Raw genomic sequence first — 14,138 nt, forward strand, 5'->3', positions numbered from 1 at the left:
CTGTGGGTCAGGAAGCCTGGCCAGGACTCCTCACGTGGCCTTGAGGAGTTCACAGCCTCCCTCTGACCTCGGCTTCTCCGTCTGCAGAAGGTGGCTGAAGCCTGGGCAAGAGCTATTGTTTTCAGTCCAAGCTCCTGGAAGGGCTGAGTGAGGAAAGGGCAGGATTCTGGACTCAGAATCCCCTCGCCCTCCCTTCCCCCACCACAGGCCACTCCTCTACCTGCTGGTCTGCTGAGGGTCCGTGAAAGACTTCCTTTGGGCCAGGGGCCCTGTGGTAAAGAGAGCTAGAAAACTAAGAAACTCCCTGCCTCTGAGACCCTTCTCCTGCTAACCGTGGGATCCCAAAGGAGCGTCGCGATCCCGTGTCTGAGCCACCGTGTTGCAGTATAAGCTGTGGTTGCAACCCCAAATAATTTATGCAAAAATTTGCTTTATGAACCAAAAATGCTTTAGGTAGTATCTTACAAAAGTGGACTTTGAACACGCAGACCCATTGCCAAGGGTACTAGGTCCTGCCGCACCAGACTACAAACAGAAAACTGTGTTTCTCCCTACTGGATGTCTGATACAGCCAGTTGTGGGCTCCCTGGAGTCCTGGGTGATTGTCACTGGAGAGAATGACTTTGTTCTGCAGTTTTGATCAGTAAACTTGAGAAGGCGCGTCCTGAGGGCCTGCGGACAGAGTCCTTGATTTAAGGTTGTAAAATACGGGGGCCCTGCCTCCTGGTGGAAACACACAGGAGGCTCCCTACACGGGCCTACCCGCGGCCCTCTCCCTCTGCCCTCATTGAGAGGCAAAGGACTGGAAATAGGCCTTCCCGGGACACCTTTGCTTCTCACAGGCTGTCCCGTAGGATTATTGCAACTAGATTTTACTTGGATAAACTGTGAGGTTTGTTGCCTGGGGGTTCTGTGAAGTCAGAAGGCAAGGGGAGCGCCAGGCTCTGGCCCTGCAAAACCTGCAGCTGCCCTGCCCTTCCCGTCCACCAGGAGGTGCTGGGACCTCAGGGCAGGATGCTCTCAGGCCCACACTTATGCAGTGCCTCTTGAAGCTGTCCACCCAGAGCTGTCCACCAGGGGCCACATCAGGCCTGGCTGTAGATGGAGCAGGAAGGGGTGATGGCGCCATGATGGATGCTGCAATTTCCTTCCGCTTCAGGCTGACCCCAGGTCTCTGCGTTGTCACAGTGGCTGTTTCCTTCAGGGTGAGGGATGCGGTGGTTACCATGGAAACCGAGGTCTGGAGGGAATAGGAGAATTTCTGCCTGTCCCTATTGCTCCTACAGTGAACTGGGTGTCAGGGACACTGCCTGGTGCTGGAGGAGGGGTCAGCTGTCCACCAGAGGGTGAGGGCTGCTGTTCCATCAGAAGGAAAGTCGGTGGTGAGAAGCCAGCTCCTGCCCTGCAGACTGCCCAGTGCTGAGCCTGGAATCCTAAGCAGGGGCCCTCAGAAGATCTTGAAGCCCTTCAACAGTGTCAGGGTGGGTGCCTTGCGCTTGCTCTGAGCCCGGGATGACTTTACAGTGACCAGCTTGGCCTGGGCCACAGCAGGCATCTCCTTCAGGCTAGCAGTAGAAAGTGTGTTGAAGGCGCAGCTGGCCAGCCCGTGCCAGGCGGTGAGTGGGGCCTGGTAATGCAGGGCCCTCTCCTCGGAGATGAAAAGGGGCCTGGCCAGGGAGTTCTTCTCCATCTCCCGCCGTGCCTCCCGTACTGCCTCGTGGAAGACGTGCTGCACGTGCTCGAAGTCCAGGCAGGCAGAGACCTCGAAAAACAGGCACCCGAACCTGCCCGCCAAGGCCACGCCCTCTGCCTGAGTGACCTGCCTGGCGGGGAAGCAGGGTGAGGCGGGGTCAGGAGTATGCATCCAAGTCAGGCAGGCCCAGGCCTACACCTGGATCCTCACTTACTAGCTCGGTGACCATCTTCATCTCTCTGAGGCTCAGTTTTCTCATCAGTAAAATGGGATAATGAGAGCTGCCTCTCAGGGTTGTTAAGATTAAGAAGACGATTTGTGTCAAGTGCCTAGCACAGTCCCTGCTTAATAAATGGCGGCTGATGTCACCGAAGCCAGAATTTCAGAACGAGGCCGAGGGGAAGGGAGAAGCTAGCCCAAAGTCCCTGGCTAGACCCTGCCTGTGGCCAGAGGAAGATGGGTATTCCCAGCCCCACATCTCCTTGACTCCCTTGGTCAGGAAATGAGCTACCCTCAGCCCTGGCATGTGGGATCAGCTCTGGGGAAAGGCAGTGGTCTGGTTGGAAGGATGTGAGACCACAGTGTCCACAGAGGCCTGGTGGGCCGAGGTCCTGACTCAGGACGCCTGTGGTCGGCAGAGGTCTCAGGGCTCGTGGCAGGGAGTTTTGTCTGCTTGCCCAGAAGAGAGGCAGGAGAGAGCAAGGGTGACAGCACGAGAGAGGGAGCAGCACCTATTCCCAGCTTCATCCTGTACCACTTCCCATGATGATGGGATCGAGTATTTGTAACTAGGAAGGTCCTGAAAACCATGGGAATCAGGGTGAGAGAAAAATACTGGCCCTTGGATAGGTCAGATGTCCAGAAGAGGCAGGGGGCAGGCGGGGGGAGGGGTCCCTGAGGGCTCTGGAGGCCAAGGTTTCAATGGCTAAATCTCACTGCTGAGCTGCCTCACCTGCCATTCCTGAGGACAGTGGCACAGCCTGGGAGCTGAGAGGGGACACCAGGGTGGGTATGGTGGGAAAAGGTTTCTGAGCCAAGGTTAATTTGGCAGGAGCAAAGGCTGGAAGTGGGCTAGCTCAACAGACAGAGGGAATGACTGGGACAAAAGGGTCAGGGACAGAGCACCTGATCCATTCCCCAACCAGGGTTGGTGTCCTGACTGCCAGCTCACAGATTCCTGAGGAACTCCTTTTGAAAGAATACTTGGTATTATGTGCCTTTGTGATGAACTTGAATCTGAAACTTTGTCATTGTGGGGCTTGAATAATGAGCTTTCGGAAACAAGAACCCCATACGTGCATGTGTGTGCGTGAATGGATGAGCCGGGCATATAACATTATTACCCTTTTTCTTATTTTGGCGTAGCCTAGCGAAAATGTTATCAGTGGTTATCACCGCTCTAACCCACATTTTACCCTTTAGCTGCAAGACACTCATGGGAGACACTGACCAATGCTCAGCTAAAAATTACATTGTCTGTGCCCATCAAATCCTGACCTACCAACCTCGGGACTTGACCAAAGAAGGAAGTGGGGACAAATCTCATGACTCCTTCTTAGGGAAACGATGCTGCTTTGCTCTTTGCCCCCAAACCACTTTTGGACAATCCCACTGGTAAATATTGGGACCAAAACAGTGGCCTAGTTTTTTCCCTCATATTTAAAACTGGTTTATTCACAATCCAGTCTTCTGATCCCTTTTCTAGGCTCTGAGGGATCTGTGATTCCTCAAAGACTACCTTTTGGCTTTAAGATCACACAACTTTGCTCATTCCCTGAGATGGAATTTGTCTGGGTCTGAGGGTCTGCCCACCTTTGAAGGCTCCTACCGTGAGCACCCTTTATGAGACCACACCCCATTTCCCCACTGCCCATCAGCCCCAATCTATATTAAGTGTTCCCTCCTTCCTAACATCAGTCAGTGGGCCTTTGGGGCCTGGGGAAGCAGGAGTGACCAGCCCTGAGAAGGAAGGGACGGGAGGAAGGCTGGTGGGGGTGTGCCCTACCTCGCAGGTGGACTGGCCACACAGGACGGATGTGCTGGAGAGGGCCAGTGGGGTCACTCATCAGGTGGAGGCATCACAGTCTCAAACGCCTCAGGGGCCAGGCGGGCAACTTGGATGTGTGGGGAGGGTGGAGGTAAGCCACGGGGAGTGTGAGGCCTGTGTTCAGCTGGAGGGGGGCATGCCCCGCCTCAAAGCATTCCAATTCCGGCTCTTTTAAAACACTGTGCCAGCCAAGCAAAATACGGCTGCAGCACTCAGTGGTCATCTGTCCTCTGGCCCAGTCTGTGGTCTCCGATTCAACTCCAACTCTTTCTAAGAGAACCTGCCCTCAGCACAGCCAACTGTGGGAATGAGCCTGGGGACCACGCTTGCGTGAGGCGAAAGCTGGTTGGACCAGGGCAGACACCTGACCCAGGTGGCCAATTAGAGCCTCTCTCCCCAGAATTGGAATTGGGCACTGGATGACCAGCCAGCTGTGGGGAGTGGAAACAGAAGGTCATATAGTCTCAGGAAACAAAGGGTGAGGCTGAGAGAGACCTCAGAGCCTCAGGAGGATGGGAGGAGTGGCCTCTCTTCTGACTTGCAGGGTCCAGCCCCTGTGCAGTCCAGATGCTCTTCCCTTCCTGCCCTTGGCTGCCTGGAAGCCCTGCCCACTGTATCCTTACAACACACCCCCTTCTATCTACATCCAAGGGGATTACTCTTCTTAGCAGCCAAATAATCCCTGAAGCTGACACCGCTTCTACGAGAAAGGAGAAGGAGAGCTCGAGGATGTGGGACGAAGTGCCGCACTCACCTGTACTGGGCCATGTCCAGCTTGTTGCCCAGCAGCAGAGCAGGGTAGCTGCGCTGTGTCTCCTTCTCATGCAGAGCGAGCAGCTCCAGGTAGCTGCTGCTGCCCTCGAAGCTCTGGCGGCTGTCGACGCTGTACACCACCAGGAAGGCGTGGGCCCAGTTCAGGTAGCGCTCACAGTTCCTGGGGGTGTCCTGGGGCAAAGGAGGACAGCCTCTGTCAGGGGCAGAGGAGGCCAGGGTAAAGGCCTTCACCTGAGCTGTCTCATCCCACTTCCCCGCCCCATGCATCTCTGTATATTGTTCCCCAGCAGGGCCCTTTTCAAAGGGGCACTTGAGTGTGGATTTGGCTTGTTGTGAAAGGAGACGTTGTTTCTGAGCCTCACTCCCACCACCCAGCCACAGGCTTGGAGACCTTGGCCTCTGGGGCACAGAGCCAAGACTTTGGCATGGCCCCTACAGAGACCTGGCTGTGCCTGGGCACTGCTGGTTTTGGGTCAGGTTCATGGTGCCCCTTTGGCTTCTGAGAACTGGCAGCCAGCCTTGGCAGGGGGTGGTGAGGACACAGGGAGATGTACGTACTGGGCGGCGGGGCAGGGTTGGGCCAGGGGAGCCTCTGTGTAAACATGTGTGTGCACCTGTCTCCATGTGTACACAGGCATCAAGCCCCAGAGCACAGAATCTCAGCGCTGACACCAACAATCATCAGGTCTCCCCAGGCCCCTTCCTATCCCTTCTCATTTGGCACATCAATAGATTCAGGCCCAGAGAGGTCAGCACCTCCATCAGGGACGCATAGCAAATTGGAGCTTAAAAGGTTTACAGATTCCCATCTGAGGTCCACACTCTGGAAGCAGGACTTCCCAAGAGGCTGCACTGACTCTCAGCTCTTCATGGGTCATGGGGGTAATGTTACCAGGTCTGCAGTGTCCATGACCCTCAGGTGGACAGGCTGGTGGTCCACGGTCTCCTCAGAGCTGTAGGTGTCCTCTGCAACACAGACGGTCAGCCCAGTCAGAGGCAGGGCAGGCCACTCGATGGTAGGCTGGGTCTGAGTCCCAGCTTCCCTTTGCTGGATCCCTGTGCACCCCTGGGGGACTTGCTCTGGGGCTGGCTGAGCCAGGATCACTGGAAAGACCCTGGCTCTCACCCACATGGAGGACACGGGCAGACCCTCCCACCAAGGAGATGCTGCTCCACCTGTCATGGCCCAGAGCACCCGCGGGCACTCCTAGAACATGCCACAGGGTATGGGATTGTGTTCTGGGTCCACCCACCACACCTGTAGGATGGAGTGTGTGTGGCTCACGGGCCCAGTGAGCAGCAGAGGCCTCAGGAGCTGCACTGCCAGCCCCTCCCACCTGAACCCCAAGCTTCTCCACCCCCTTCTCTCCAACCACAGTACCTGGCCCACAGGAAGACCCCAAGGACAATCAGGACAACCCTCTGGCCCCCGGTGGGGAAGGGACAAGAAAGGAGAAGCACACAACATGATTAAGGCAGGGGCCGGGGCGGGGGGTGGGGAGGTGGGTCAGACCCTATTTAGAAGACCTGAGAAGGAGGGGCAGGGGATGGGGGAGGGAAGGACTGGGAGTTTGGGATTAGCAGAGGTGAACGATTATATACAGGATGGATAAACAACAAGGTCCTACTGTATAGCACAGAGAACTATATTCAGTATCCTGTAATAAACCATAATGGAAAAGAATATTTTAAAAAATGTCTCTGTGGGCTTCCCTGGTGGTGCAGTGGTCGAGAGTCTGCCTGCCGATGCAGGGGACACGGGTTCGTGCCCGGGTCCGGGAAGATCCCACATGCCGCGGAGCAGCTGGGCCCGTGAGCCATGGCCGCTGAGCCTGCGCGTCCGGAGCCTGTGCTCCGCAACAGGAGAGGCACAACAGTGAGAGGCCCGCGTGCCGCAAAAAAAAAAAAAAAAAAAAGTCTGTGTATAACTGAGTCACTTTGCTGTACAGCAGAAACTGGCACAACGTTGTAAATCAACTATATTTCAATAAAGAAAAAGAAGTCCCAAGAAGGTTTTACAAGTAATCCTTGTCAAAATAATAGCAGAGGAATCTAGGATGGTTGAAAGTTTTAGGTTGGAGACGGGAATCAAACCCAACTTCAGCTACTTTTTAGCTGTGTGCCTTGGTCAGGTCATTCCAGCATTCTGAGACTCTGTTTCCTCATTTTAAAATAGGGATGATGTGATAACACTGGCTAACAGTTTTCAGGTTTTTACTCCATGCCAGGCGCTGTGCTGAATGCTTGTCCCTGCACCATTCACAGGGCTGCATGAGGACTGGATGGGCCCCTAGGCATGGGGCCTGGCCCTCCACAAATGACCGGTAAAGGACAGTGGGGACATAGCGCTCCAAAGTTTCCAGGGCAGGTTCACATTCCTAGGTGATTTTTTTTTTTTTTACTTTTTATTTTGAAATAATTTTAGACTCATGTAGAAGTTGCAAAATAGTACAGAGAGTTCCTGTGTACTCTTCCCCCCCTCCCCCCAATGTTAGCACCTTACATAACCATAGTACAATGGTCAAAACCAGGAAATTGACATTGGTACCATACTATGAACTACACCACTGACCTTATTTGGATTTCATAAGTTTTTACAAATTGTTTTCTCTAAGTTCTCATGACCTCAAACCTGAGAAAGTATCAAGTGGCCAGGCCTGCAAAGAGGACCTTGCTGTCACAATCATTCTCCCTACCCCCAACTTTCCCCTGTGCCACTGGCCCACACATGTGAGTGTACTTGGCCCTCACCTTTCCCTGGGGGTGGTGGTGCCCCTGTGACCCCAAAGAAGAACCCTCTGGGAAGAACTGGAGCCCTCTCTGCCTGTTGGTAGCAGCCACTGTGAGAAGAGTATCCCCAAGCCGTGGCGGAATTCTCTCTGAGGGGCATTGGCAGCTAAGCCAGGCCTGGACACACGCCAGGTCCACTAGCAGCCGGCAGGAGTCATAGACAGCTCCCGTCCCCAGCCTGCTGTGGGGACTTGGATAAATAGCCGTTCTTGTTCAAAGACAAAAAAAAAAAAAAAACCTCATGGAAAATATGCCCCAAATGTTTAACTATATTTGGTGCAAGAAGAGCTGCCCCTGGATACCTATATCTCCTTCAGATTTTTCTTTATTTTCCTGCCAGAGTTGTCTGATGCATGCCTTTTAGGTGCTTCCCAGCTTCTGTGCCCAAACAGGCACCATGCTGTGCCCAGCCCAAGGAAATATATTAGCCCAACCTTGGTCTCCTACAGTCCCTTAAATGCAACAGCCTTTTGAGGTTGCTGTTAGCTCTTCCATAGAGAGATGACAGGAAAGTGAGGCCCAGAAAAGAAGAGAACTCTCCCACAGCCACACAGCACCCTATCAGAAGGAACTTGAACTTGGGGCTCTACAGTGGGACCCCCTCACTCCCTCTGCTCAGTGGACAAGCCAATTCTCCAGCTCCATCTGTGCAGAACACAGGGAAAGAGCAGAAGCTCCCCGTCCAGCTGAGGCCATGGAACATGCATGGGCAAAGTGGAGAAGGCTCAGAGGTCATGAAATCATCTTATCCAGCTCCCTCCCCCTTTGCAAGTGAGGTGACTCCAGGGGCTGGGGGTGCAGTGGGGGCTCCTTTCCAAGTCACAGTAATGTCCTGCCTCCCCATCCCAAAGTCCCTGCCCTCTGGTCATTCTAGAGTCCTTTAGTAAATACGGATTTCATAACTGCTAGTTCTAAATAACACTCTTAGGACTTAAATGCTGAGAAAAGATCCCTTTCCCAAAGTATTTTTCTCTCATTTACAGCAATAATTTTTAAAATGTCACTAAAGGAGCTCTGGTCAGAGTGTGTATGGGATGATGCTTCAGAAATGGTGCCTGTACCTTTGTTGGAGCAGGATGAGGAGAAGAGCGGTGAGAAGCTTGTCATTCTGCCCTGGGCAAGCCAGGTGAGATGCCCCCAATCCCTCTGTGAGAGGAGGGTGTCCTCCTGGATACCCCTGCTCGCTTCCTGGAGTGCTCAGCACAGGTGAAGCCCTTTCACAGGCACTGACTCTCTTGGCTCCTACCAACTCTAACAGTCACAACCTATAACAAGGCACAGCTCACACACAGAGCACAGTCTATTAGTCCTATCTTCCAAATGGGGAAACCAAGGCTCAGAGAGCCCAATGCCACACAGACTTCTAACTTCAGGTCCTCGATAGCATAAGGCCACCCTTAGTGGAGGGCAACTGGAGTGGTGTCTCATCTTCCTTTGTACCTGAGGTTCTCCATGATCTTAGGCAAACCACTGAGCCCTCTCTGCCTCAGTTTCTTTACCTGTAAAATGGGGATAATAATAGGAGCTCTTCTTTAAAGGGTAATCCTAAAACCAAAATTCAAATCCCATGTTTAATAGCATCTGTGTTGTGCCTAGCACTGCACTCCAAGCTGGAGATAGGAATGAACATCACAGGTGTCCACCCTCAAGAGGCCCCTTTGAGCTCAAGCTCTTGGAAGGTGTTTGAAAAGGGGGGGGAAAGGGTGGGGCTTCCTTGGTGGCGCAGTGGTTGAGAGTCTGCCTGCCGATGCAGGGAACACGGGTTCGTGCCCCAGTCCGGAAAGATCCCACATGCCGCGGAGCAGCGGGGCCTGTGAGCCATGGCCGCTGAGCCTGCGCGTCCGGAGCCTGTGCTCCGCAATGGGAGAGGCCACAACAGTGAGAGGCCCGTGTACAGAAAAAAAAAGAAGAGGGGTAAGGGTGGTTTTACATCTCCATATGGCTAACTCTTCCTTGGACGCTCAGACCTTTCTCCACAGAAGGAAAGGCTCTGGTCCGAGAGTCCCCCCCTGTTGCTGGAACCAGCCATGGGATAGTGGTGGGAATGTTCAGACAGTGGACAGGACCCCCAAGGAGCAGCACTGGCCTCCCAGAATGGCCGAAGGAGAGCGTCTGGCCATCTCTCCAGCTCAGAAGTTCTCAGGGTGTGGTACGAGACAAAAGGCTGAGGTGACTAGCCACTGTGGAGCTGCCACACCCCCGCCTCAGACCGTCTGACCATGCATTCCCCTACCAGTTCAGAACTCCAAAATTGCTCAACCAGGAAGCTCAAACCACCACTGTAATAGGCACCTCTGGTGGGACCCTGCCTGAAGGGTATGGATGAGGGACAGGAAGTAGAGAGACTGGAGATAGGTTACCAAATAAAATACAAGATAACCAGTTAAATTTGAATTTCAGATAAACAGCTAATACTTTTTAGTATAAGTATGTTCCATGCAATATGTGAGGTAGGCAGAATCTGTCTTTTGAGCCACTGTCCTTGAGAATCTCCGTTTTCCCTTCCCAGACATCCCTGCTGTGTGCCTTTCCTTCCCACCCACTCCCCCACCCCGCCCATCTGACTTCGTGCTCCTGTGTCTCACTCCCCTGAGCACTGACCTCTGCTAATCGATGGGCTAATCGATGGGCTCCCCTCAGACCTGCTGGTGACCCTGGCCCACAAAGCTCCTTGGGCCTGCTTCCTCCGCTGTAGCCGAGGGGCTGTGTCAAAGCACAGGCGGTCACACCAAACTTTGAGGAACAAACCCCTTAAGGACTGTCCGCGAGTTGCCTGCCCTGCATTCCTGACTTAGCCAGGGGACCCCCTCTGCTTCCTCTGCTTGACCCCTGGGGTTCTGTGTAAGATCTCCGTGGAAGAGGGGATTCTGCTACGTAAGGAATAAATTCTAAAAACCACTGGACCAAGTAGCCTTGACATCCCTTCCTGCTCTGACACTGGGATTCAACATCCCAGCCTGGAATGAGGGGCTGAGGGGCTGAGGGGCACCAGTGGGCTGAGGAGCCCTTTCCTTCAGGTGTGAAGGGTGCATTCCACCAGAGGCCTGCTGTCGGTGGTGCTGCACTGTGGAGGTTTCATTTGTGGGACCCCAGGGTCCTCCCGGAGCCCTGGGTTTCCTCAGAGGGCCTTCAGGGGTTCCACAAACGCCTTATTCAATTCTTATGAAGGGGGAAGATAATCTAAGACTGCAACCCCCATTTCCAAAGAGCAAAGAGCATCCAGACACCCCATTTTTCTCAGTGGAAAGTTTACCATAAAGAAATGCTATAAATGTGAGCTTTAAGTTACAGTTATATTAATAAAATTCTGCTTTTACGTATTTAGATATTGGGCTTCCATGTAAGAGGTTATTTGAGGAAAAGGTCCTGCTGCTAAAATTAATTTTCAGAAACAGTGATCTAATTAACTTGGGCGAATCTCAGCCACCACAGATGGGAAGCCATTTGAGGAGAAAGAAGGAAGGAGAAGTGAATACGCATTCAATGTCTCTGTGGGTCAAGTAGTACACTACATCTTTTACATGTGTTATTTCTTTAATCCTCACAGTAATTCTCTGAGATAGGTATTTTTATGCCCATTTCACAGATGAGGAAACAGAAGCTCAGAGAGCTTAGGTGACTGCTTCAAAGGTGCACAGCCAATAAGTGACAGAGTCAGGATTCAAACTCAGCTCTGGCACCAGGGCATCCCTTTTTCCAATACACCATCATGATACAGCTACCAAACAAGACTAGTTCTCTTGTGTGGTTAAAAAACTGGTTTAGAAGCCAGTATTACTAGGGAATTTCCCAAGTGTCTTGTCCAGCTTTTGTAGAAAAGTACACTGAATAACCATCTGGAAGAAAAACACTTAATGGATGTGCATATTCTGCAATGCTCAATTTTTTTTTTTTAAGTTTCATCATATTTCATATTTTAGGGCAAAGCAACTTCTCTCAGTTCTCTTAATTGGGCTAACCCCCAAGTTGTCTGGGGTGAGCTGAGGAAGGGTACATTTTTGGAACTTAAAACATTTTGTCGCATGGACTGAGTCATCCTGGTGGCTCCTCCCCTTGGCCCACAGATGTGTGGTCCTGGTCAGGCCTGGGCCCACCACAGCAGATGTGTGTTTGCAGGGGAGATCCAAGTGGGCACGGCAGGAGGGACAGGGGGGAGTGGGCCCTTACCCAAGTTGGGGTCATATTCGCTGATAAACCTCCTGGTCAGAAACTTCACCGTCAGGGCTGCAAGAAGGAGAAAGAAGTTGGCTCAGTCTCCCCATCGTGGCTGGCTGCTGGGCCCTGGAGCCTGCCCCTCTCATTTTAGGGAGGACTTATCTAGCCTCTGTGACCCCTCTGCTCTCTGGAGAGCGGGGGAACTGGTTTGAGAGGCTCAGAGGAAACCAGAAATATGGGGAACCATGTCCTTCCCGGTTGCATTCTGGGAGGTTTTATTTTGGAGGGGGATGGTCGCGAGAAAACAAATGAGAGGCAAGCCTAAGGGGCGTTTGTGAAGACCCTAACTAAGGGGTCTGGACCCAGGCAAGCAGTTACCTTAGGGTCAACTTGCTGAGACTCCAAGTGAAGAGGGACCTCCCCCACCCTTGACAAGGCACAAAGACTCTGAAGTGTGGAGGCATTTATCCCAGCTTTGGCTACAAGCCAAAGAGAGAGTAAGAGCTGAGTTATCAGTGGGTGATCTCTGGGAGGGATATGAACCCCCCAATCCCAAGTAAACACACTCTAGTCCTCAGTCCTCGAGTCTTGGCTCTAAGGCCTCCACACTCATCATGGGAGTGTCACAGAACATAAAACCTGGGGAAGTTCTCCCCAGGTGGAATGCATTAACAAGATTGATTTTGTTCAGAATTTAACCACATAAAGCTGAGGGCCAGCCCACTACTATACTGAACTCTTAAAAAGTAATGCAGTATTTTAAAGAAAACCTTAAAATTCTTTCCCAGGATTCCTAACAGTGTCAGTTTGCAAACTAATACCCAGGGAATACATATTTTAAAATTTAAATTCTTTCATTCATGTAGTCACTGGCTAAAAACTGTACCAGTGACAGAGCCACAGATAACAATTTGATTTTCAAAGGGAAGAAGGCATGATCCAGAGTCCCATCTCTGAGCCAGGGGGCTGGCTTCAAAAGTGGAGAGGAGGCTCCTGGTGAGTCTCACAGCTGAGTCCATGATGGCCATTCACTACATGGCTGCAGCTGGAAAACAGCCAGGGGAGAAGCCCCCTCTGCCTTCCCCCCTTCAGCTGCCTGGGACTGGGAATGGAGGGGAGAGCGGTGAACCCTTTTTCTGGATCTTTGCCTATGGTGACACCCCCACCCCCACCCCCTGGGCTCCAGCTGCCAAAGGTGGTGAAGGCAGAGTTCAGTGTTGATAGAAATGGCCTGAGTGTAAATCCAAGCGCTTTGTTCATTAAGGACACGTCGGAGGCACCTGAGACCATAGTCCAATATGTTTCCGTAAAGTCAAGAGAGGGGTTTGACTTGAAACAAATACATTTGATAAGAATTCACACTTTGTTCCAGAATCCCAGAGAACTGGGGTGGGGAGTGGGTAGCGGCCTCTCCCTGGGAAATCCCAAAAGCCAGCGACTTTTACCACCTCCCTTCAGGGGCCTGGGGCCCCTTCTCCCCTGGCCTAAATCAAGGAGCAGCAAGGCTGAGACTAAGCTCCGTAGGGGCCCTGGGCTGGGGATCAGTGCCTAACAGGTCCCTTTGGTGCCAGTCACCAGGGCTGACTGCTGGCCAGGAAGAGGAGATGGAGGGTGGTGAACGGCAAGGGGGAGACCAGCAGAGGACTGGGAGACACAGACAGAGGGGAGACAGCTGCGGTCACAGACAAGGAGGACACAGACACAGTAGGGAGACACAGAGGGAAAGACAGGCCAGGAAGAGAAGACAGCTGAGGGCTGGAGGAGCTGAAAACAAGCTGAGGGAGAACCAAGCAAGAGAAGCTGAGGCAAAGAAGGATACCATCACGGCGTCTCATCCAACCCACCTGGGCGCAGGAAGCCCCGAAAGCCAGTGGAAGAGCCTGCCCGCAAGCCCACAGCGTCCCGTTCCCTCCACCGCTCCCCGTCTCTCGCGTCCCCGCCTGACCCCTTCCCTCCCGCCCGCACCCCACTCACCGGACTTGCCCACCCCGCGGCGCCCCAGGATAGCCAAGTTGACCTCGAGGGGTGCGCTCTGCTGCCCGCTGCCCGCGCGGGGTTTCCCGAACACCGAGGACATGGCGACGCTGCGGAGAGGGAGACGGGTGCTTGCCTGAGGGCCCCGAGCAGCGTGCCCGCCCGTAGCGGCCCTCGGGAGCGAGTGGCGGCCTCTCTGGCACTCGCGGCCCCGGCGTCGTCGGCCTCCCGGGCCCCGCGCCTAGCAGGCAGCCTTCCCGTGGCCAGGCCCGACCGTGCGAGGAGGAGGGGCCGGGGGAGCCCGGCGGGCGGGGCCGCCCGAGCGCCGCCAAACTCCTTGTAAGGGCTGCGGAGACCCCTGCGAGCGGAAAGGATCTCTGGCCGGCCGCGCCCCCCCAGGGCCTTGCTGGACCTCGAGGGCCGGGCGGCGCCGTCACCCTTCGGAGCGCCCCCCAAGACCCGGCGGGAAAGGACAAGTACCAGAGAGAGGGAGGCCAGGGATAGGGGCACTGAGGGGAGGGATGTTTCCAGCCTAGTCTGAACCTCTACTCAGTCATTTCCCATCAGCAAGAAGATCCACCCCTCCCTTTGTTTTACCCAGCTGGCCCCGCCTCCTCCTCCGGGAAGCCTGCCGGGTTCAACTCCGAGCCTGGTCCTTTCTCTGGATCACAAGCCAGCTCAGCCTTGGCACACAACTTCCCCGAC

The 14,138-nt window shown here is 53.7% G+C and overlaps 1 protein-coding gene across 2 annotated transcripts; it reads right to left on the bottom strand.

Moving 5' to 3' along the window:
• Positions 1–1,447: 1,447 nt before the first annotated feature.
• RASL12 (RAS like family 12) lies at positions 1,448–13,536 on the bottom strand. Of its 2 annotated transcripts, XM_065872577.1 has the most exons (5): positions 13,434–13,536; positions 11,472–11,528; positions 5,407–5,480; positions 4,495–4,685; positions 1,448–1,823 (listed from the first exon to the last, which is right to left on the bottom strand). In XM_065872577.1, exons 1-5 carry the CDS (start codon positions 13,534–13,536, stop codon positions 1,448–1,450), a joined length of 801 nt encoding a protein of 266 aa, XP_065728649.1. The 2 variants fall into 2 exon arrangements, with proteins under 2 accessions (XP_065728649.1, XP_065728650.1); XM_065872578.1 differs by lacking the exon at positions 11,472–11,528.
• Positions 13,537–14,138: the final 602 nt, after the last annotated feature.

This window comes from Phocoena phocoena, chromosome 2 (genome assembly GCF_963924675.1).
Source record: "Phocoena phocoena chromosome 2, mPhoPho1.1, whole genome shotgun sequence".
In the NCBI taxonomy this organism is placed as follows: Eukaryota; Metazoa; Chordata; class Mammalia; order Artiodactyla; family Phocoenidae; genus Phocoena; species Phocoena phocoena.